The 22,291-nt window shown below is 35.9% G+C and overlaps 1 protein-coding gene across 1 annotated transcript in view; it reads left to right on the top strand.

Moving 5' to 3' along the window:
- The window catches only part of LOC126964535 (protein vav), a gene marked incomplete at its 5' end in the record, with an annotated part of 35,891 nt that overhangs the window by 934 nt on the left and 12,666 nt on the right, over positions 1-22,291 (top strand). The window contains 7 exons of the mRNA XM_050807725.1: positions 8,305-8,475; positions 11,558-11,773; positions 12,806-12,925; positions 13,402-13,518; positions 16,178-16,354; positions 17,373-17,575; positions 19,815-19,932. Coding sequence (XP_050663682.1) covers positions 8,305-8,475; positions 11,558-11,773; positions 12,806-12,925; positions 13,402-13,518; positions 16,178-16,354; positions 17,373-17,575; positions 19,815-19,932 — 1,122 coding nt within the window. The remainder of the gene's footprint in view (positions 1-8,304; positions 8,476-11,557; positions 11,774-12,805; positions 12,926-13,401; positions 13,519-16,177; positions 16,355-17,372; positions 17,576-19,814; positions 19,933-22,291) is intronic.

The raw sequence follows: 22,291 nt of genomic DNA, 5'->3' as shown, positions 1-22,291 counted from the left end.
TTGGCCAGTAGAGCCAGCCAATCTCTGGCCATACCGCCGTCGTACGAGACCGTGCCACCACGTCAGCCACCGCTAACAGGCGCGCCCTGGGTCCAGTTCACGATACCCAACAGCAATTGCGAGGAGCGCGTCGAGGAGATATACGAGGACCTGTGCTATGTGAAGCTCAACTCGGAGGTTCCCGAGGTGGACCCGCTTGCTCTTTCATAACATGTTGTTTAGCTTCGTTTGATTATTTGAATGTGTAGCTGGTAGAAGCAGGTCTTTATTAACTTTAGTGTTATAGATTAGGCTTTTTTGTTATTTTTTTTTTAGTTGCGTTTGGTATTTAAGTGCAATTAAGGATCAAAGTCATGTAACAGAGTGTGGATAGATATAATTCCCGTCTCCATAACCTAGTTCAAACTTCTTATCATCTCAAATAAATTTTGAAACGATAAAAATGTGACAAAAATATTTCGTATAGTCCTTTATAGACAGTGTACAGTGTTCCGGGATAAGGACGTGTTATGTTGAATGTATATTTAAAGAAGTATAATTAAATCGTATGTGAAATAGCGGATGTCGAGTGCCCCAACACGATGGGCTGCGTGACCTGGCCTCAATGCGATAGACAATACCATGTTATGAGTGTTGCGTCACAAGGTATGGGCAACACTGTCCTTATCATAACGCTCCTAAAATTTATGGATCACTCTTATTAGAATTCAAAACTACTTGTATAAATATATAAAATGAAAATGGTCTTTGTTTGAGGCTCCATCACGCCTAAACCACTGATCGTATCGACATGAAACTACCACCATTCGATGCGAAATTTATCCTAGATGGTCTATGGCTGGTAATTTTTCGAATTCCAACGTTCCTTCATTAATTTATTCCCTTTTAAAATTCGCCCAGAGAAGCGGGCGCGAACGGCTAACGGCTGTTTTAATAAACCAAGCTGTGCCCGCGACTTATGACGACTCACATCCTATTATATTTTGATACATGTGTTTCCTATCACGCGCGCGGTACGCAGATTGGTTACAGGTGGAAAATAATCATGACATATTGTCTTATGTCGCAGTTAAGTATTTAACCATTCGTCATTGAATTGGAGGGCTTGTAACTCAAAAATCGCAATTCGGGTACAATCTTAATATACATAAATTACGCGACACGTTGTTTGTCCGCGATGGACTCCTAAACTAATGAACGGATTTAAATCGGGATTACTTCATGTAGTGCAGTTAAGTCCAACTTGAGAGATAGAATAGTTTTTATTTCGATTTGCGACCCATAATTATTTTTATTTCCAATATTTGTTTTGTATGGACATATTTTCTGTGAGAGAATTTATTGACAGTTCTGCTGTGAAACAATTTCATTATAACAACAAGGAGCATACGTTACGAAATAATTCTTGATGTTATGAAATATTATTGACAAATTCCATTAAAACAGTATTTTTTTTGTTATATACAGAACAACGTCTGTCGGGTCAGCTAGTGTACTATAAACCATTCGTCATTGAATTCGAGTGCTTGTAACTCAAAAATATCAATTCGGGTACAATGTATTACGTAACCATAATATGGTGATAACATGAATAAAATCAGAAATATACTTGCATTTCGAGAAGACCGCCTATTAAATATTAAATTTTTCATTGCTTATATTCATAGATGTGTACAATTATTGATATCAATATTTGTATTACCTACTTTATTTTATTTTAATAATAATTGTGCAAATGTATTTTGTATACCTAACATGTTAAGAAATTGTGGCCCTTCAACGTCCGTTACATGAAAAATAAAAATAATAGAACGGTATGACTGGTATGGTTTTGATTCCAAAGAGAAGTTACTGAAAAAATCATTACAAACTTTTGTTGGTCTATCCGTTATATTTGCTTGTTTTTTTTACCATGTGAAAATATTTTTACTAATGTTTTTTTTAATATAACAACCAACAATTAGTTGGTCGCCTTTTGTGTCTACGTAGTTTAGATTTATATATTTTGGCATTCCTGCTGCATATTTATTGCTGGAGTGAAAGTCAAATGTCCTTGGCAATATAAATCTCAAAAACTTGAGTCGAAAAGACACGGATTTATATTGTGACCATGGCACAGTAATATACTCCGCTTGGTATTCTCTTAATCTCGTCCCACGATGGCCTAAGACTACGTCACGATATACTATATGTCTTACCAGTGGGAGGCTCATCAAACTTAGCCCCCCAAAAAAAAAATTTTTTCTATTTTTGAATTTTCAATATCCCATATCGTTAGTTCGTAGTTTGTTCTTAATTGTTCGCTATAAATAATTGTTTGTTCTTTTGTTGTTTATTTAAAAACATTTAATTAAAAATGGGGGGAAACGCCTACTATTTGGTTCTGGCGTTGTTTTAAGTGTTCTAAGATAACCTAACCTAACCAATTTTAATGAATTGCAATTTTAAAAAAAAAAATCGAGAACAAATAAATGTTTATGGAGAACAATCAAGAACAAATGGCGAAGTAACGATGTAATAAAAAAAAATTAAAAAATAAAAATCTGGGGGGCTAACTTTCTTGAGCTCCAGTGGGAGGCTCCTTTGCACAGGATGCCGGCTAGTAGATTATGGGTACCACAACGGTGCCTATTTCTGCCGTGAAGCAGTAAAGTGTAAGCATTACTGTGTTTCGGTCTGAAGAGCGCCGTAGCTAGTGAAATTACTGGGCAAATGAGACTGAACATCTTATGTCTCAAGGTGACGAGCGCAATTGTAGTGCCGCTCAGTATTTTTGGGTTTTTCAATTAATCCAGAGCGGCACTGCATTGTATTGGGCAGGGCGTATCAATTACCATCAACTGAACGTCCTGCTCGTCTCGTCCCTTATTTTCATAAAAAAATACTGAGAGCTCGCCATTTCATCGATATTGTCGTGTCGCTCACATCTATAGCAAGTCTATAGCGTTGCTTCACTCGAAAATAGTTTGAGAACACTCATCGCAACTGATGACGTAGTCTTAGGCCAATCAGGTGAGCCAGCTGTCGCGGAAGAGAATACCAGGCGGAGTATATTATTATACCATGATTTTGCCAAAGCTGTAATTACATTATGAGTTAAGTTGCAGACACTACTCTCACGACATTACTCATATATTGGACAAACGTTAACAAAAGGACTAATACTTTTATATCTTATTCAGTAAATGAATTAATAATCAATAATACGTCCCAACTTAATCTTAACTACAGTAAAATGTTATTAGTCTTAAAAACAATAATTAGAACTAAGTAACCTCATTATCATAATACGTAATCAATTTGTTATGTTTTTAAAGTGATAACCCTCACTTCTAGGATTAATACACAAATAAAATTTGAAAAACAGAATTTTATAACGAGGCGGTAATCGAACGGTTAGCTCAGTGGTTTAGAGCACCGGCACGGAACGCCGGAGGTCGTGGGTTCGAATCCCACATCGTTCATAAAATTTTGTTTTTCAAATTTTATTTGTATAATACGTAATACTCGATGCTTTTTTTTTTAATTCAGAACGAGTCTTAATATGCAGAATTTATTAGGAAATACTTTGTCCTAGATTTCTTTCGTTCATGATTTCTGATTCAAATCCTCAAAATATAGTTTTCAGTCCGTAGTAACTTGTAGAATTGGCGTGGCTTCTCCATACCTAGTTCTTTCTAATACACAATATGGTATCTAATATATACTTTTTATTATTATTTAATTCAAAGTTAATGATGAAACTTATCTCTGTTTTCGATGATGAATAACGTATCACACAATATATATAAACAAATTTCACAGGAGTAACAATGTGTATTTATAATCTGTACAGTATTCCAAGTTCAAAGGAACTCTTATAAAAGTCACGCCTATTCTTGTTTATGAGTGTATTATACAATAGTTCGCCACGTAAAAATCAACACTGAAGGAAAGCGGCGGGGGTGTGTTTACGCATGATGTGTACAGTCACGCACAAATATAATTCTATTTTAATTTGACATTATTATGAACTAATATATTATATCTATAAAGTATAAATTATTAGAATTTATGTACTTATATCTTTTTACCAGTGGGAGGCTCTTTTGCACCGTATGCCGGCTAGATTATAGGTACCACAACGGTGCCTATTTCTGCCGTGAAGCAGTAATGTGTAAGCATTAAGCATTACTGTCTCGGTCTGAAGGGCGCCGTAGCTAGTGAAATTGCTGAGCAATTAATTAAATGAGATTTAACATCTTATGTCTCAAGGTGACGAGCGCAGTTGTAGTGACACTCAGAATTTTTGGATTTTTCAAGAATCCTGAACGGCACTACATTGTAATGAGCAGGGCGTATCAATAACCATCAGCTTAACATAAAATAAACAAATCCACTAATAACACCCACGATAGTTAAAAGGTGTGTCAACATCTAAGATAATTTAAACGTTTAGAAGGACCATGACAGCTGTGAAAATGTCGAAAAAAATTGAGTTTAGAACTAACTTCTATTTTCAGCAATTCACGCACTCTAACACTAAGTTTCATACAAATCGCGAGTGTAAGACGTAGCTTGTCACGCACATTAATCTAATATTCCTGGCCTGTTTTTATAGGTTGTCTAACAGCAAGAGACGTATAAATTATCTAAGGTCAACATCATTATTTTTCTTTTCATTAAATTCAAAAACGTTTGAACGCGACTGTATTTGTGAAGCACCGTAAACATCTAGACCAATAGCGCGATGCCGTTGACTTGCGTCACGTCTCAACCCCCTCCGCATCTCTTATTTTACCGTCAATTTGTTGGTCGAATCACTATCGCGCAGCTACGTAGCCAGTGTTTTTATATGGCGGGTACTATATTATACAGCGTGGCGCATTATTGGCAACATTGAATGTAGACACGGGTAGAGCTATCTAACCTTAATCGTAAAAAAAAACCCTAAAATTTTTTAGTAAATAAATGAAATATTTAAATAAACAAATTATATATTTAGAAAACAAAATTTTAATACCGTTATGTGGTAGCATAAGATAGCACGAAGTAGCTGTCAGGAGGTCTATTACCAAAATCGAAAGCCGAAGTTTCGGTCCGAAACGAAAGTACAACGAACTTCGAATTAAATCCTATTACCAAAGTACTTTGAATTAGGGCTTCCAATCCCGCGGCCTGTATTCAATCTCGGCATTTGCGGGATTACGAATTTTCAATCCCGCGGGATCTCGGTATTTGCGGGATCCCGCATATTGAAAATATGCACATTTTAAAACAATAAATTTATCAACTCCACATTTATTTACGTACATATTACTATTAAAATGAAATCAATCAAATTATATATTAAAGAAACAGTCTTTCACAAAAAAAACAATAACAAATTCTGAATAAAAAGCAAATCAAAACAAAACAAATCGTTTTCAAAAAATACACAAAGCACAATCAAAAAATCAACCAAAAAAACACATTTTAATCTGATGAATTATTACTTAATTATTAAGTTTGTCAGCTTTTAATATTAACTGAAAATGTTTGCCAAGGAAACACAACATGTCCAAACTGTCGTCTGCCAAACTACTGCGTATCTTAGACACAATATAGTCTGCAGCAGAAAACGCCCTTTCTGATTCCACACTTGTGGGCGGTATTCCTTTTAAGAGTTTGTACGTGAATGAAAGATTAAAAGTTTGTATTAATAAACTTCACGAAAATACGAAACAGTTAATAACTTGAGTTATTAAGCATAATATTTCATGCAGAATATCCTATTTAGCATCGCATGCACCCTTTTTTTCAGTCCCGCAAATCCCGCGGATCCCGTGCCCGTAATCCCGCATCTCGCGGGATTGGAGAATGACGCGGGATCCCGCAATACCGAGATCTCGGAACATTTTCGAAATAGGAACACGTGCGTTCCGTTAAGCGAAACTTCGTATTTCGATTTTGGTAATAGGGCTCCAGTGCCTACGCTAGCGCACGGCTACTAGATTTCTTACTGGTTGTTGCGAAATATTATTATGGAAAATGTAGTTCTATCTGTGTGTTTATTTCACTGTCCTCTACTATTGACCACTGGACTGGCGGCTGTCAAAGTGCTTTTGTGCCTGTTTGATATTCGCCATTTTGGCGCTGATGGCCATATAGCGAGAGTCTGCGGTACTAAAACAAGTGATGATTTAATGTCACCATTGTATCTCCGGGCTGTATAACTACTATGTGTGCGAGAGATAGTTGAAAGCACTGGCCTTTATATAATTATAAATGCCTGTCCAGTGGTAATCCACTGGACAGGCTGTTCCATATGTTTGGCTGCAAATCTTTTTGTATTGAATTAATTATACTTCAAGAATCAACGTAATAAAGTACACATTTTTTTTTGTAAATAATTTCCCACCACCTATCGATGTTTGCTGAGGTTGTCATCACTAGTTGTAGTACCGCAGACTCTCGCTACCAACAGCGCCAAAATGGCGAATATCAAACAGGCACATAAGCACTTTGTCAGCCGCCAGTCCAGTGGTGTATAGTAGAGGTCAGTGGTTGAGTTGAGTGTGTCGTGTGGTGAGAGTAGTGTGTAACGAGCGTGCGTGCGTAGCGTGGGCTTGGTGCGCGGCCGCGAGGCGGGTGAGTACGCCAGCTACTGCGCGCGCATCCACGACGAGGAGATCTACCACGACCTCTGCGTCGTGAAGGGCGGCGCACGCGACCTGCCCGCCCCACATCCCGTCGCTTTCACACCAGTGCGTTGCGTTTTGTTTTTATTTTCTTTTTTTTTGTTGCGGACGGCGGAAGTATGGCAGTGCACAATCTGTTTATATTTTTGGAGTTATACTTCTATAAGCGCGTTATGAAATAAATAATAGTAAAAAAAAACTAAAAAGCACGCTTTATATAAAATTCAACTAAAAAATAGAAAATAAATTTAAATTGAAAATATTGCAAATAAATATATTTTATTGTAAAAAAAAAAAGCGTGGGGTGTAGAAGTATTATTATTTTAATAATATCTTAAAAAGCACCCCAAGCTTTTTTTACAATAAAATATTTTTTTTTACACTATTTTCAATTTAAATTTATATTCTAGTTTTTAGTTTAATTTTATATAAAGCGTGCCTTTTAGTTTTTTTTAACTATTATTTATTTTCCATTTTTTAGTCAAATTAGTGTAATGTCATCGGTCCTCGATAAATCTACAAAGTTTGAACGAAATCTAGCCGTTTAAAGTGGGTCAAAATCGCGCCCAAAGAAGTCAGTTACAAACATACAAACATACAGGTGAAGCTAATATAAAGCGTATCATAAAAATGATAAGAGTGAAATTTTTATTTTTTTTTCACTGTAACACAAAAGTAACTGGTGGAATAGGACAATTTAAAGCGATTAACGCGTTATTAGTTATCATGAAATGGTGATTTTTCAATTCTCATTACTATTCAAACTACAATAATTTTACTAGGTAACTACTAAATAACTAAACAAAAATGTAAACAATTTGTTATTTTAAAGTGATAAACCTCTTGAATGAATTATACAGATTACATTTGTAATGTAATTTGTATTACAATACAAAATACACCATTAATTTGATATCTAAAACATTGTTGAGCCTTTATTGCCATTTTTTTTAAAAGCCTTATTCACGTGTTTATTAGTAAAAGTTTTTCACTATCACTTTTGCTTTTTTGCTGGCAATTCCCGCGCTTGTTTAGAAATACAAAGAGTTAATTTACCAAATGTATATTAAAGATTTCATAACCAGTTACTATTTTTTTCAATATCAATTTCAACTAATAAATATAAAATCAGGAAACAGAATTGTTATATTCCCACCGTTTAATATAGTTCATATTGCATCAAATTACAATTAAAGCGATCACATTGTCCATTCACCGCATTAAATTTCACAGAAAATTATCAATTCCTCAAAGAAAATATGTAAACTCCTTCATGCGGCGCGTGCAGAATTTATTTCACGGTCATTACTTCCGCCGTCATCGGTTCGCTTTTGTCGCTGGTCGCACTGCATTGCTTTAACCTGCCTTACATTTGCCGCTTGTACATGTGGGACTATCAGAAATTTCGTGAAACACCTTCGGATAAATCGAATACGCGAAATTCGACTTAATCTGTGTTTCGTACTGAAAAGTTATAGTTTGATGTGGAAGTAAATAGTTATGATATTAGAAGTTGAGTGCATTGAAATGTGTGTAAATGAATTTTGACATATTCGACGTGTTCATCGAGGTAATCCGGGAGTTTCACGAAGTGTCAGATATCCTAGTTTGACTGCGACATAGAAAATGTGAATTCGTGTTGCAGCTAGCGTCGTCCTCGCACAGCCTAGAGAAGAGGGACTACGTGATCAGAGAGTTGGTGGACACGGAGTGCAATTACGTGGACGTGCTCGGCAAGATCATAAAGCACTTCCTCAGGCCGCTTACCCCATACCTGAAGCCGCAGGACTTGGATGTCATATTTTTCGGTGTAAAGGTTTGTTTCACATTTTTGGCGTATTAGGGAAGAATATGAGAGGGAATTTTTGCAGATGCTCACGCACACGGAAATGTTAATTCGACACCCAGACGTTAGCTGGTCAACTAGAACATTTGTATCATAGTTCAGCTACCAAGCCTCTTGTAACTCATGTCTACTGAAGCACAACCAATGAACGAGAATTAAATAAATTTTAATTTATTTATGGATTATTCTATATGGTCTTATAGCTTGTTTATTTCAGATACATTCACTCAAATCATCCTAATTATAAGCAATCTGTTAAAACACATAAAATAATACGCATTGACAGACCGCTGTGCGGAAAAATCTCGCCGATATGAGGCATACCGCGCGCGATCAGTTTCTCGAAACGGAAAGGTCCAACGCTTACTTGGCGAGATAAACAGTCAATACTAAGCTTAAATGGCGACTAGAAGTCCCGAAACAATATTCTTACAAGTAAATTTTTCTTGATAAATTAACGTTCACATTGAGCATACAATGAAAAGCAAATGCACCATGAAAAGGGCTCGAAGGACCATGAAAAGGGGTGCAGTTAGGGGTAGATATATGTATTGGTTTTATGGTAAAAGTATTTATTTACTTAAGATACTAAATTAATCTATGACACTTGCTAAATAACTATAATTATTGGTTCTACTTGTGGGTACGCGGATCTCTACTATTAATTGGTTAAAATGGTTACTCGGACCAGTCCTGTAATGGTTATAGACAAATGGTTAATGGTAACTAGTACCGGACCGATCAATGGTTACACGCGTACTGCCTTACTAAAGGCAACACATGATTATAAGTAATTAATATTATCTACTAAGCAATATTTGTAATATAATGCTTTTCGATGGACTTACTTCGAACAAACAGTTTATTATTTTTATCGTTTCTGTAATACATAGTTATACTTATTCCAAAGTTTTGTTTACACGGACTATACAAAATGTAAATTGAGGTGCCGACTCCAAATTATGTGGACATAAAAGGACAAAATTTATATGGTAATCCTATTAGTGAACTTCCAAGTTTGACTTACGTAGGTTAATGATGGTAATATACAGGTATTCATAACTTTTTGTTTAAATTTAATCGACTTGTCACTTTTCATAACTTCTTTTCAGCTCCAAAACTTCTTCCAAGCATTTGAGATTCGCCTTTCTATTTCATGTTCGTTTCTATATTTGCTTACCCAGATATATGTATTCGTCGACATACTCCAGCGTTTCATTTAGGTATATAGGATTTTTTTGGTGTTTGTCATAATGTTTGTTTTATCGCGGTTAGTCAACAGGTAGGCCTTGAGCCTACCTGTTGACTTGCCGCATGGAGGTCATTTATCATTGACTGCAATTTATTTCAGTGGTATTCTCAGAGAGCAAAACTAATGTCATCAGCGAATCTTAAGTGGCTTAAATAGTGACTGTTTATTTTTGAACCAACCTTTTTCCAGATTAACTTTCCAATGACTTATTGTAACACTGCTATAAATATTGTTGGAGAGATGTCATATCTATATAATGTTTTATTTTATTTTAATTTGAAAACCCTGTTCAAAACATTGATTCTGATGTTGAAAAAAAAATAAGCAAATTCTATTCTATTCTTTCTAGTGGCTTCTGTGGAAGGGGCACCACAACTCGCCAATGCCACGTTTCAGTAGACCAACAAGCTTAGAGTGTGTCATTGGATCGGTGTAAACGAATTTACAAGTGATTATAGTAATGACCGGTGCCCAGAATCAAAACAGATTTATTTTCTTATTATACCTGAAACAAATATACATGCTGTTAGATTATAATGGACAAACACTGATAATATTACTTATATAAAACATTTATTGTGTTAGTTATACCTTAATATTATTTTGTTTAATATATTTACATAAAGTATTTACAAAAGGAGTGAAAAAGAAAGTGAGGAGGCATTTCATGGAGGTGGGGCCGGGGATTTCAGGAGGTATAAAATTGTACAAGGAAGACTTTATTAAAGGGCAATTAAAGAACAAATGGTCTACATTTCCCTCATCAAGTCCACAGTCACATAGAGAATGGTTCTCATTTTCTCTAATTCTCAGTTTGACTAGGAATACTGGAGTGCAAGAGTGGTTTAAGCGTAACCGGTAAACTGTTGATATTATTGAGGTGTCCTCCCGTGTAGGTATCGAAATCGCATGTAGGTACGCGCTGCGGCCCCATCAACGGGGCTATCCAAGAAAGACTCGCGGACGAGCTAAGACGCACGCGCCAGCTTTTTTTGTCACCTACGTCCGACCGATCTTTGAAAAATATCGAAATGTACAAAAACAAAGCATATTAAAAGTCATTGCGATCCAAACTAAAACTTTTTAAGCTTCCTAACGAGGCTGAAGCAATCTAAAGTAAAAGTGATTATGTAAATACCTTTCATTATAGTTAGCTACCTATTTATTTCCTATACTAAGAAGGTTGGACTATGTCGTGGTCTTGCAACGCATACATTACTATCTACTGCTAATATAGTTTTGATAATGCAATAATTTTGTTTTACAATTACGATTTTTTTTATTTAGATTATAGAAAAGCTGTAAGACGACCTTTTATTTGATTGGTACCGTTTTAGGTAAACAAGACAGCCCTAATGTCGTCAGAAGATGTAAGTGACATGCGATAGAAGGAGAGGCAACTTCTAGGTTAATAAAAATGTAGGTTAGTAGCGCTGTGCGATCTGAATTACACTTTATTGTATGACCGCAAGAGTCCCTATTTCTTTAATTGATTTTGCGGAGTGAGACTTCTGTACATATTCTTTGGCATAAGAAAAACCTAGGTGGCGAATGGGCATTATAGAGCGAAGTTATAAGTAAATAAACATTGAAAGAAGATGTGATATAAAATGCGAAGAATGTTTTTTCCGTAATTTTTATTAGTTATTGTGTAGAATGCCTATGTAACGAATAAAATGAATAATATTTCATACATTGCCGGTAACATATACATGTGTTTCCTTTGGTGATGCAAGAGAGTGTTGGTTGTGATAACTAAACATAAGGTAGCTGGTACGCTTATAAATATCTTTGTCGCAGAATCTGCACGAAATACACACGGGTCTCCTACGGCAGCTGCGATTGGCCACAGAGACGTGCGTGCCAGGCAGCGGAGCGCCGCGATTGGCCGACGTGTTTCTCGCGTGGAGGGAGAAGCTGCTGCTATATGGCGACTATTGCTCCAACCTCACCACGGCACAGGACACGCTTAAGACGCTCGAAGCCAGAGACTGCACCTTCAATAAACAATTAATGGTATGTCTATAATCTTTATCTACACCCATGCTTTAAATCCTCTATTAAAGATTCTGAAACAGTTAGCTTATTGCCAACATTAAAACACCCAATGTTCTAATAACCATTACATCACCCAAAAGAGTGTTGTAATGTTGTACTGAATTTCACAACAACACTCCTATGTTTTTTTTTATTCCTTCATGCGCAAAGAGTTTCAACATACAGCCACATTCTTATTGCTCGATGCGTGGTATCTGTATGAATTTCAAAAAAAGAACATTTTCGTTTACGCGCGCTCCACAATCCCAGAACGTCGTGCGCCGTAAAAAAAAGTAGGTTATTCGAATCCCCGCCATTTTTCTTCGATATTTTTGAGCGATTCATTTTAAACGCTGCAAAAGAACATTATATTCGAGTGAATTTTAATTATTGTGTGAAAATGTAAATAACTACTAAAATAAATAATTGTTTCATTAATACTTAGTTTATTTGTATATAATCAGTAATGAATGATATTAGGTTAATACTAGGACTGGTGTTTTAACTTTTAATGTTAGCAGTAAGCTAACTGTTCCAGAATCTTTTAGAGGATTCATATTCTGGGTGTAGATAAAGTCTTGTATGCAACTGTTGATAATTAGTAATAATAAAACACTCATGTGATACTATTATCACAAACCCACATTCGTGTTTTAATACCCCTTATTACGCAACAGTTGCATTAATAACTAATACTTTACAAATCACATCAGTTTGAAAATGATATTTTGACTAATTTATGTAAACTTATAAATGCATCTGTAAATACTCATAAAATGTTATCAAAAACAAGTGATAATAACTAATAAGTGATTGATATATCAGCGGCGAAGAAAATTATATCTGACATTTTATCCGTAGAAATTAATTTAAACCAAAATTTAGGGACGATGCGGGACTCTAACCCGCGCCTCTATAAGCTTGTTGTTGCGTAAACAACAAGAACAGCTGGAACGTATAATTTTTTTTTCTCCCTACCCGCTTAAATTAACACAAACATCGGTGTTACAGAAATGCCAGAAGGAGCACAGTGATGGTCGCATTCAGCTGCGAGACATACTGTCTGTTCCGATGCAAAGGATACTCAAGTACCACCTGCTGCTGGACAAACTTGTGCAGGAGACGCAGCCTGTGAGTATCACGCGGTTATTTCAAGGATACACCTATTAATATTGCAGCAAATAATTGTGATGTCATATATGGCTTAAATGTATTTGATCCTTCCGCGAAAAAAAATACAAAAACGGTTGACAAACCTACTCCTTGTTTACGTCTATCATAGTGCATGAATTCAACTTCTCCATTTGCACAGGATGCCGGATACCGTAAAGCAGTAATGTATAAGCGTTACTATGTTTAGGTGTAAAGTTGCCGTAGCTAGTGATATGACTGGGCAAATGAGACTTAACATCGTATGTCTCAAGGTAATGAGAGTAATAATTGTAGTGCCGCTCAGACCCTTTGGGTTTTTCAAGAATCCTGAGCGTTTACCGTATTACCATCAGCTGAACGTCCTGCACGTCTTGCCCCTTACTGTCATAAAAAAAATACGTGAACCGTCGACGCATCTTCGAACGGTTGTAACAAAGGTTGTAATAATTCAACAGAACCACGAAGAGTTCCGCGGGCTGGAGCGCGCCAAGGAGGCGATGGTGGACGTCGCGCAATACATCAACGAGGTGAAGCGAGACAGCGAGGTGCTGGCATTGTTAGCTAAAGTGCAGGTGAGACGCAAACCAATCTATATATATAAAAATGAATTGCTGTTCGTTAGTCTCGCTAAAACTCGAGAACGTCTGGACCGATTTGGCAAATTTAGGTCTTGAATTATTTGTGGAAGTCCAGAGAAGGTTTAAAAGGTGAATAAATAGGAAAATGCTGCTAAATTAAATAAAAACAACAAATTTGTTTTTCCTTTGATGTGTCCATACATAATTTCTATGAGATAATTTACTGACGCGCGGTTTGACAGTTCTGCTGTGAAACAATTTCATTACGACAGCAGGGTGCATATTTTACGAAGTAATTTTTGATGTTATGATATATTATTGACAAATTCATATAAAAACATTATTTTATTTATTATATACAGAACAACGTCTGTCGGGTCAGCTAGTCACAAATAAATACAAATACGAATATTTATTTTATTACAACAAAATGAAATCAGTGTTGGGGTTTTCTTTTAAGCAAAGAATTGCCTGTAGTAGAAGGCCCCGCTCTTTCATATTAAATACATAATAATAAGTTGTAATAATAAACAAGTTAATTAACTAAGGGAAAGAAATCTACTAACAATAATAACATACTAAAAATTGATTTATTTTTTTTTGAATTTTTTTTGTCAAAGTCAAAACTTTATTCAATTAGGCTTAAACTGAGCGCTTTTGAATGGTCACTACAAATATTTGTTTTAAATTACTGATACGTTGCAATATAATATCGTACAATAAAATATCATTATATAGCCTGACGTCGGTTGCTCCATTTCCAATATGTGGTATCACTAAGAATGTCATTAATATATATTTCTCTTTGGCACCTAAGGAAATAACCTGTTCCACTGGCATTTGCAGATTATTTCATAATTCTAAGTAGCTTGTATCATCATAATACTATAAATAAATAAGAAAAAGTAGTTTCGGTCAATTTCGTCATTACATTTCCATGGAATTAATGAAAAATGTTAGGATATCATCCCCACCATCTGGAAGTGTGGCGGTCCTTCACAGTGCGGTTTTCAAGGAGCTTTCTTCCTCGTACTACAACGCTGTGGAATGAGCTTCCTTGTGCGGTGTTTCCGGGACGATACGACATGGGTACCTTCAAAAAAGGCGCGTACACCTTCCTTAAAGGCCGGCAAAGCTCTTGTGATTCCTCTGGTTCAAGAGAATGTGGGTGGCGTTGATCACTTAACACAGGTTTGTCTTCCTATTCCTTAAAAAAAATATATCCGTACCATACCAATATACCCAGAGTCTAGACAGATAGTTGCGTATCTGTTACTTAAATAAAAAAGCAAAAAGTAGAAGATTAATATCGAGTGTCGGATGGTGGTGGTGTGGTGGCATGCTATCGATGCTATTCTTAATTGTTTCTTGTGAAATACGCTCCCACTGCTGAGCAATTATATTCCTTAGTTCCCTGATGTTTTCCCGAGCGGGCTGCACTGATCTTACTCTTCGTCTTAGTACATCCCAAATGTACAAATGATTTAAGTTTTCCTTAGTGTTAATTCCGCCAATATTTGTTTTTAAACAATTCGACACGTGTTTCGCCTCTGCACAAGGCATCCTCAGGACGTGTTGTCTCGCCAAAATCTGGCACGAGACTGAATCAAATTAGGTCGGCTGTTGTGACGTATTACCCCCGGAAGAGATACGTAACAAAGGTGATGGGACTAAATCTCTAATTCGCAAAGTAACGCCTACTTCAATAAACATCCCAAATGTGCTCAATGGGATTGAGGTCGGGACTTTGAGCTGGCCAATCCAAACGACCAATCTATACCTCTAGAATATACGCTTCAGAGTCGCCAGATTGGAGAGCGCGATTATTGTCAATAAAAATCAAATTTTCAACAAGAACCGTTAATGTGGGTTGTACGTAAGGACTTCTGATATGTACCGGTGTGCATTCAAAGTGCCGTTTTCTATGAAAACTAATTCGGTACGGTCCAATACATTAATCGCTGCCCAAAACCATAACTGAGTCTCCACTATTAGGGGTTAGTTCTTAAGAGCAAACATCTGCGAAACGTCCCCTTTTCTTTCGCAGTACTCGCCGGCGCCGGTCTTCTTGAGGCCACGTCCCTCAATTACGAGTGAAGCTAACTCTAGCAACTCTGTGCTCGCGGAGTAATTTAGGACCACGGGCTGGATGGCGACTGCATATATTGGCAGCGAGAAGTCTCCTCCTCATTTCAATCACTCATATTTGCATGCTTTGTATAAAGCTGAATTGCATACGATAAACATTATGAACCATCCTAGAAACAAAGAGTTATAGCAAATAAAGTTTATCATATCTTATCCTGACAGTCCATAAGCTGGTTTGCACACCTCTCACTTCCTCTAGTCTTTTTGAGTTCGACTTAAGAAGAGTACACTTTGTTCTTAGAGTGCGTGAATTGCTCAAAATAGAGGTTAATTCTACACTTAATTTTTTTCGACGTTTTCACAGCTGTCATAGTCTATCTAGACGTATAACTGATCTGAGATTTATGGATTGTGTAATTGATGTAGTGCACTGAGTCTTAAGTGGTAGAAATGGTTATGAGTTCAAGCGAACCGAATGATGGTCGAACTGGTAATGTTCTACTCGTACATATATCCTGTCAAAATTGTATTTCTATTCTCAGCTAATAAGAATTGTGTGTACCAGGAGAGTATAATAGACTGGGACGGTGGGGAGCTGGGCGCGGGTGGGGCAGTGCTAGCCGCCTACGGGAGACTCTTGCTGGACGGAGAACTGAAGGTCAAAGCTCACGAGGACCAGAAGCTGCGCTCCCGGTACGTGTTCGTGTTCGACAAGCTCATGCTGCTCTGTAAACCTGTTAAGGTGAGTACTAGTGGCTATGCGGGTAATTCATGCGGCAAGTTGTATTTTTTTTATGACAAGGATGAGACGAACAGTAAGTTGAGCTGATGGTTATTGATACGCCGTGCTCTTTATAATGCAGTGCCGCTAAGGATTTTTAAAAACCCAAAAATTCTGAGTGACTCTACAATTGCGCTCGTCACCTTGAAACATAAGATGTTTAGTCTCATTTGCCCAGGAATTTCACTAGATATCGCGTCCTTCAGATTGAAACACAAATGTTAATTAATTTAATTCTAACTTATTTATTTACTTTCTTAATACCTATATGTCTAACTTATAGGTATGCACAGTGATGCATGTATTCATTATTGTAACTTTAGCAGTCGAAATTAGGGTTATCCTAATTTAAATTTAAAATGTTATATCTTTAATAAAGCAATTCCCCGAAATCTCCAGTATACTGGGGTCTTCGAGCGCAATACATCGATCTAGATAGGTTTCAATAAAAAAAAATGTAGTTTTATCCGTGTTTTATTTAGAAACAGCTACAATAACATTAGTATACAAAGGTTAAATTTTGCCACTCTATACAAGACTATAATATACAAATGATTTAAGTTTTCTTTAGTGTTAATTCCGCCAATATTTGTTTTTAAACAATTCGACACGTGTTTCGCCTCTACACGAGGCGTCCTCAGGATGTGTTGTCACGCCAAAATCTGGCACGAGTCTCGTGAAAACAAATATTGGCGGAATTAACACTAAAGAAAACTTAAATCATTTGTATAATTATTGATTTCCGCAAAGTAACGCTTACTCCAATAAAAGACTATAATAGCTCACATGGGACATTGGGTGACCCGAGAAGCAGAAGAGCACGGTTCGAATCCAGATGTTCTATTAGTATTTTTTTTGTTCAAGTTTTGGACATTCTTAAAAATCCGAGCGAGCCTCGGTCGTCCGGATATTATTATATTGATAAGTGATATGATCGTTTTCTTTAATGAATTGTATGTGACATGTGAAATGTCGACAGGACAACCAGTACTCGTACCGCGTGGGCATTCGGCTGGCGGAGTACCGCGTGGAGGAGGGAGGCGGCAGGCGAGCACTCCGCTCAGACTCGCGGTGGTCGGCACAGTTCTACCTCGTGCGTCGAACCAAGAACTCCACGTACACGTTGTACGCGCGCACCGAGGAGTGTCGCCGCAAGTGGCTCACCACCATCCAGGACGCCATGTGAGTGACACACACCGCTTGGCAGACTGTAGTGTATTGACATCTAGTCTGAATTATATATGTGGGAATAATTATTGTCACTGTCCTGACATCGACAGATCTTATGTATGACGCGAGTATATCTTAATAGATTCTGACGCCAAGCGCCCGACGTATTACTACATAGACGCCATGAGAACATACTGTATATATTAGTGGTGATAGTAATGTCTTTCATAGCGGTTGAAATCATGTGTCATCCTAGCATAACGTCCCAGGACGTCATATGCAGTTTAGAGGTTCATGCATAGTGCAGTTTTCACTTCTATTCATCATTGGAAACAGTTAGCTTATTACCAACATTAAAACACCCAATGTCGTAATAACCATAGCATCATCCAAACGAGTGTTGTAATGTTGTACTGAATTTCATAACAACACTCCTTGGTTTTTTTTTCGAACCCTTAATGCGGAAAGAGTATCAACAAATAGCCACATTCTTATTTCTCGATGCGTGGTATCTATATGAATTGCAAAAAAAGAACATTTTCGTTTACGCGCGTTCCACACTACCAGAACCTAGCGCGCCGTAAAAAAAAAGTAGGTTATTCGAAACCCCGCCATTTATCTTGAAAAAATGAGCGATTGAAGTTTTGATAGCACACCGCCGGATATTTTAAACGCTGCAAAAGAACATAATATTCAAGTGAATTGTAATAATTGCACAATGTTCAAAATTTTAGATTGAAATATAAAAAAACTATTTTAGAATCATTATATAATAAATATCCTTGATGTGCAATGTATCTTATCAATTAACACAATTCTGTATTTTTTATTATTATTTAATGTTCACCACTAATTACACACTATATTTATATCTCATTTATAGTACCTAATGCCACCTATACTATGATTTAATATTTATTATTATTACAATTATTTATTTATTTTTATTTTATTACACTACTTACTTTGATACTTACGCTAATTAATTTGCAATGGGAAGACTAACTTTCTACTTCAAATGTCACGAGGGGCTGCTGAAAACCAATGTTGTGTTGTTGTCTTCTGCACTGACACAAAAATATACTGAGTCAGCTCCTTTTAGCAGGGAATCACGCTCACACTGTTATTTTAATTTATTTATTTTTAATTTTATATAGTATTTGTTACGTTATTTAATTTAGAATTTTAAGATTTTAATTAATATTGTAAATTATTGTGTTTTTTTAATGCTTATAAAGTGTTTCTATTCTATTATCTATTCTATTCAATACAAAATGTAAATTACTACTAAAGGAAATAATTAAGTATTTCATTAACACTTAGTTAATGTATGATACATTACTGATTTTACAAATAAGCTAACTGTTTCAATTTCTCTTAGAGGATTCATCTTCTGGGTGTAGATAAAGTCTTGTTGATAATTAGGTATTAAAACACTCATGTGATACTATTATCACAAACTCAACAGTTGCATATTAATGCAAATGCAATACTATAAATGTTTTATAAAAAAAATGGCTCTGTCGTAAATCCTATTACTCCAATGCTGAATATCTAAATGATCGGACAGCCTGGGACTAGATTGTGATTATTTTATAGCGACAGAAATGACTGTACAATATTGTATATTTTTATTGAAAAGAGTGCAAAAAAAGAATGCTGGGAGAGTTTCTTGCGCCGCTTCTTCTCTCTCAGAACCCCATTTGTTTCCGAAGCGGTTATAGTATCTAGTAGTTATTAGAAATGACATCAAAAAGAATTCTAAAGACATCAATTTTGAAAAAATAAATGCCTTCTATGCCTTTATACAACATCAGATTAATAATAGATAACTCGGTTAACAACAGTATAAATCTTATATATATTCTGTATGTATCTAACTCAAGCCTCAAGATACAAATTATTCATTTAGAATATATCCCAATATATGGCACAGTGTATTGTCCAAAAGTTTTTCGAAGCACATTACAGTGAGTGAGTGGTCATATGAAATGATATTTTATTTGCAGGAAACATTGTACTTAAGATGTTAACAAAATATTATTGATAATCCAATATGTTTCGTCAATTGACATGCAAAATATGTTACAAAATTGTCTAAACACTACTGTTATACTGAAACATGTCGGATTTCACAATGCTATCATTAATATTTATAAAATTAAAATTTTAAGATATTATAATATGAGATGTAAATAACTTAATAATTCATTTAGTATCTATGAATTCGATATTTTTGTCTGTTATTCAGAGATAACCTGGAGCCGGCTGGTTGTAGAAACACTAACCACAAGTTTGTTCTGCACACGTTCGGCCAACCTGCCACCTGTCACCACTGTTCTAAGTTCCTCAAGGGAAGGATATTTCAGGTATTTGATTATTTTTATAAAGTAAATTATGATATTTTCATACTTAATTAAATAGGAATTAGGGACTACGCGCACTTATTCAGCTCTTTTCAGCTTTTGTCCATAGAAAACAACAATTTTGTATGGAGACGTGTACGCGTCGATTCAGCTTTCCGCGTCCATTCTGCTTTCGCGGCAAACCAGCATAAAATGAGGATAAATGTGTTTTTATTATGCGAATACTATAGAGAGCGTTCGGCGCTGGTTTACAGGGATGGTTCGCGACTCCTTGTCGACAAGTTGCGACCTGTATTGTTCCTGCATTGATTTGACGTAATCATTATGCACACAAAGATTAAAGACTGCAGACGTGATTTAAAGTTATTATTCTAATTCTTACGACGCCGTACGCGGCTGATAGAAGCAGAGCTGTATAAGTGTGATCAAAATCGTTCAGCGAAACGCGAATGGAGCTGAATAAGTGCGCGTTGTCACCTCGGTCTTTGTGGCATAAACTAATTGTATGCAAATTGATTTTTTTTTAATATTTATTTAAAATACAGTGTAGTTTATCGTTTAAAATATAATAAACACATACTTAAACTTTAAGAAGCTTATCTGTGTGTGAAGCCGGTTAAAATTAATTTAATACATATTTAAAATGAAAAGAAAAAAAAATCTATTACAGTTATTACAACATAGATCTTATTTAAAACAAAGTTAATCAATAAAAAGCAAATAAAAAATAATTATCGACTAAACGTTAACAATTAAAAATTAGTTTTCTACTTAGCTAGCAGCAGATATTTATAACAGTGGCAGGTAATGAGTATCATTAGAATGTCGTGTGTTACAATGGGCTATTGCATGAAATGGCATATTATTCAACGACCACGAAATATATAAAAATTAATGTGCGCATAAAAGTTAAAAATGGCTCGCGAATGGTGGCGCTATCTACGAATATGTGAAGTTTACAGCTTGTCATGTGGCGCAAAACACAAATGAAATTTAGATTTTTTTTTTTTTTGTGAAAATAAGGGACGAGACGAGCAGGACGTCCTGCTGATGGTAATTGATTCGCCCTGCCCATAACAATGCAGTGCCGCTCAAAATTATTGAAACTTTTAAAATTCTGAGCGGCACTACAACTGCGCTCGTAACCATGAGACATAGGATGTTAAGTCTCATTTGCCCAGTAATTTCACAAGCTACGGCGCCCTTCAGATCGAAACACAGAAATGCTTACACATTACTGCTTCACGGCAGAAATAGGCGCCGTTGTTGTACCCATACCATTACATTACATTTACCAGTGGGAGGCTAATTTGCACAGCATCCTGTGCAAATTAGCCTCCCGCTGGTAAATTGATATTAAAATTTATTTAATTATGAACACAATTCATAATTATAGTCTGAATTTTTGTAGCCAATGCCACGTACCTATTAAAAAAAATCATATAGTGTAGTTGACTTGTTTAGAATGATAGGAATGAAAAGTTTTATGTTATCTTTTGACGTTAACTTTTGACACAATAGAGTAAATTACTAAATTGGAGTAGAAAAACATTGAATACTACCATATTTTAGAATAGAAGGCCACTACAACCACAAGGTAACAATCAAAGTCGGGTCAAGGAAAGAGAAAGAGAGTGTGTGCCGTGGGTGTAAATGGAGAAAGAGTTTTTATAGATTGCCTTTGTTCTTTGTATTTGGACAAGGTTGTTTATAAAACAACAAAAATCATAGAACAGAATGCAATGGTACCGTAAACCCTACTTTATTTTTAAGCACAGATTCACTGCATTTTTTTTTAGATAGTACAGTCCAAATTTATTCTTTTTGTACATTTATTTTCTTTTAATTTCTATCCGAATTGATAGAGCTATTTCTGAGGTACAATCAACATCAAAAAATATTTGTAAAACAATTGCTCGTTTAAAAATATTAAGAAAAATTTACCTACGTTTCTATTATCTAATCTGAGGATTCAGGATCTCCTGAAGAAATGGATCTATGTTCAAATTCACATCTTTTGACACATATAATTTGATGTATGATGGTATTATGTAAAGCAGTGCCGGATTAAACGGCCCCACTCGAAAGGGGCCCCCGCATATTTAAAACCACTCATGTCTGCCATCTGTCAAGACAATCCACATCCAGACACTCTGTAACCGACTATTTCCATATAGATAGCGGACTCTGAAAGAAATTACTAAGGGCTCCGCGCTTGCTTAAGGCGAAGAGTAAGCAGAAAACACGCAAAAATGGTGTTTTAGACAAGTTTTGTGGTGAAAGTGTAGCATTCCGAGCTATGAACACTTACTTAATCCTGTTACACATATCACTAAGTCTTATTTGTAGGTTGGTAATGCTT

The sequence above is a fragment of the Leptidea sinapis genome, chromosome 5 (assembly GCF_905404315.1).
Source record: "Leptidea sinapis chromosome 5, ilLepSina1.1, whole genome shotgun sequence".
In the NCBI taxonomy this organism is placed as follows: Eukaryota; Metazoa; Arthropoda; class Insecta; order Lepidoptera; family Pieridae; genus Leptidea; species Leptidea sinapis.
The sequence above is the reverse complement of the archived record's forward strand: the minus strand, read 5'-3'. Positions and strand labels throughout refer to the sequence as shown.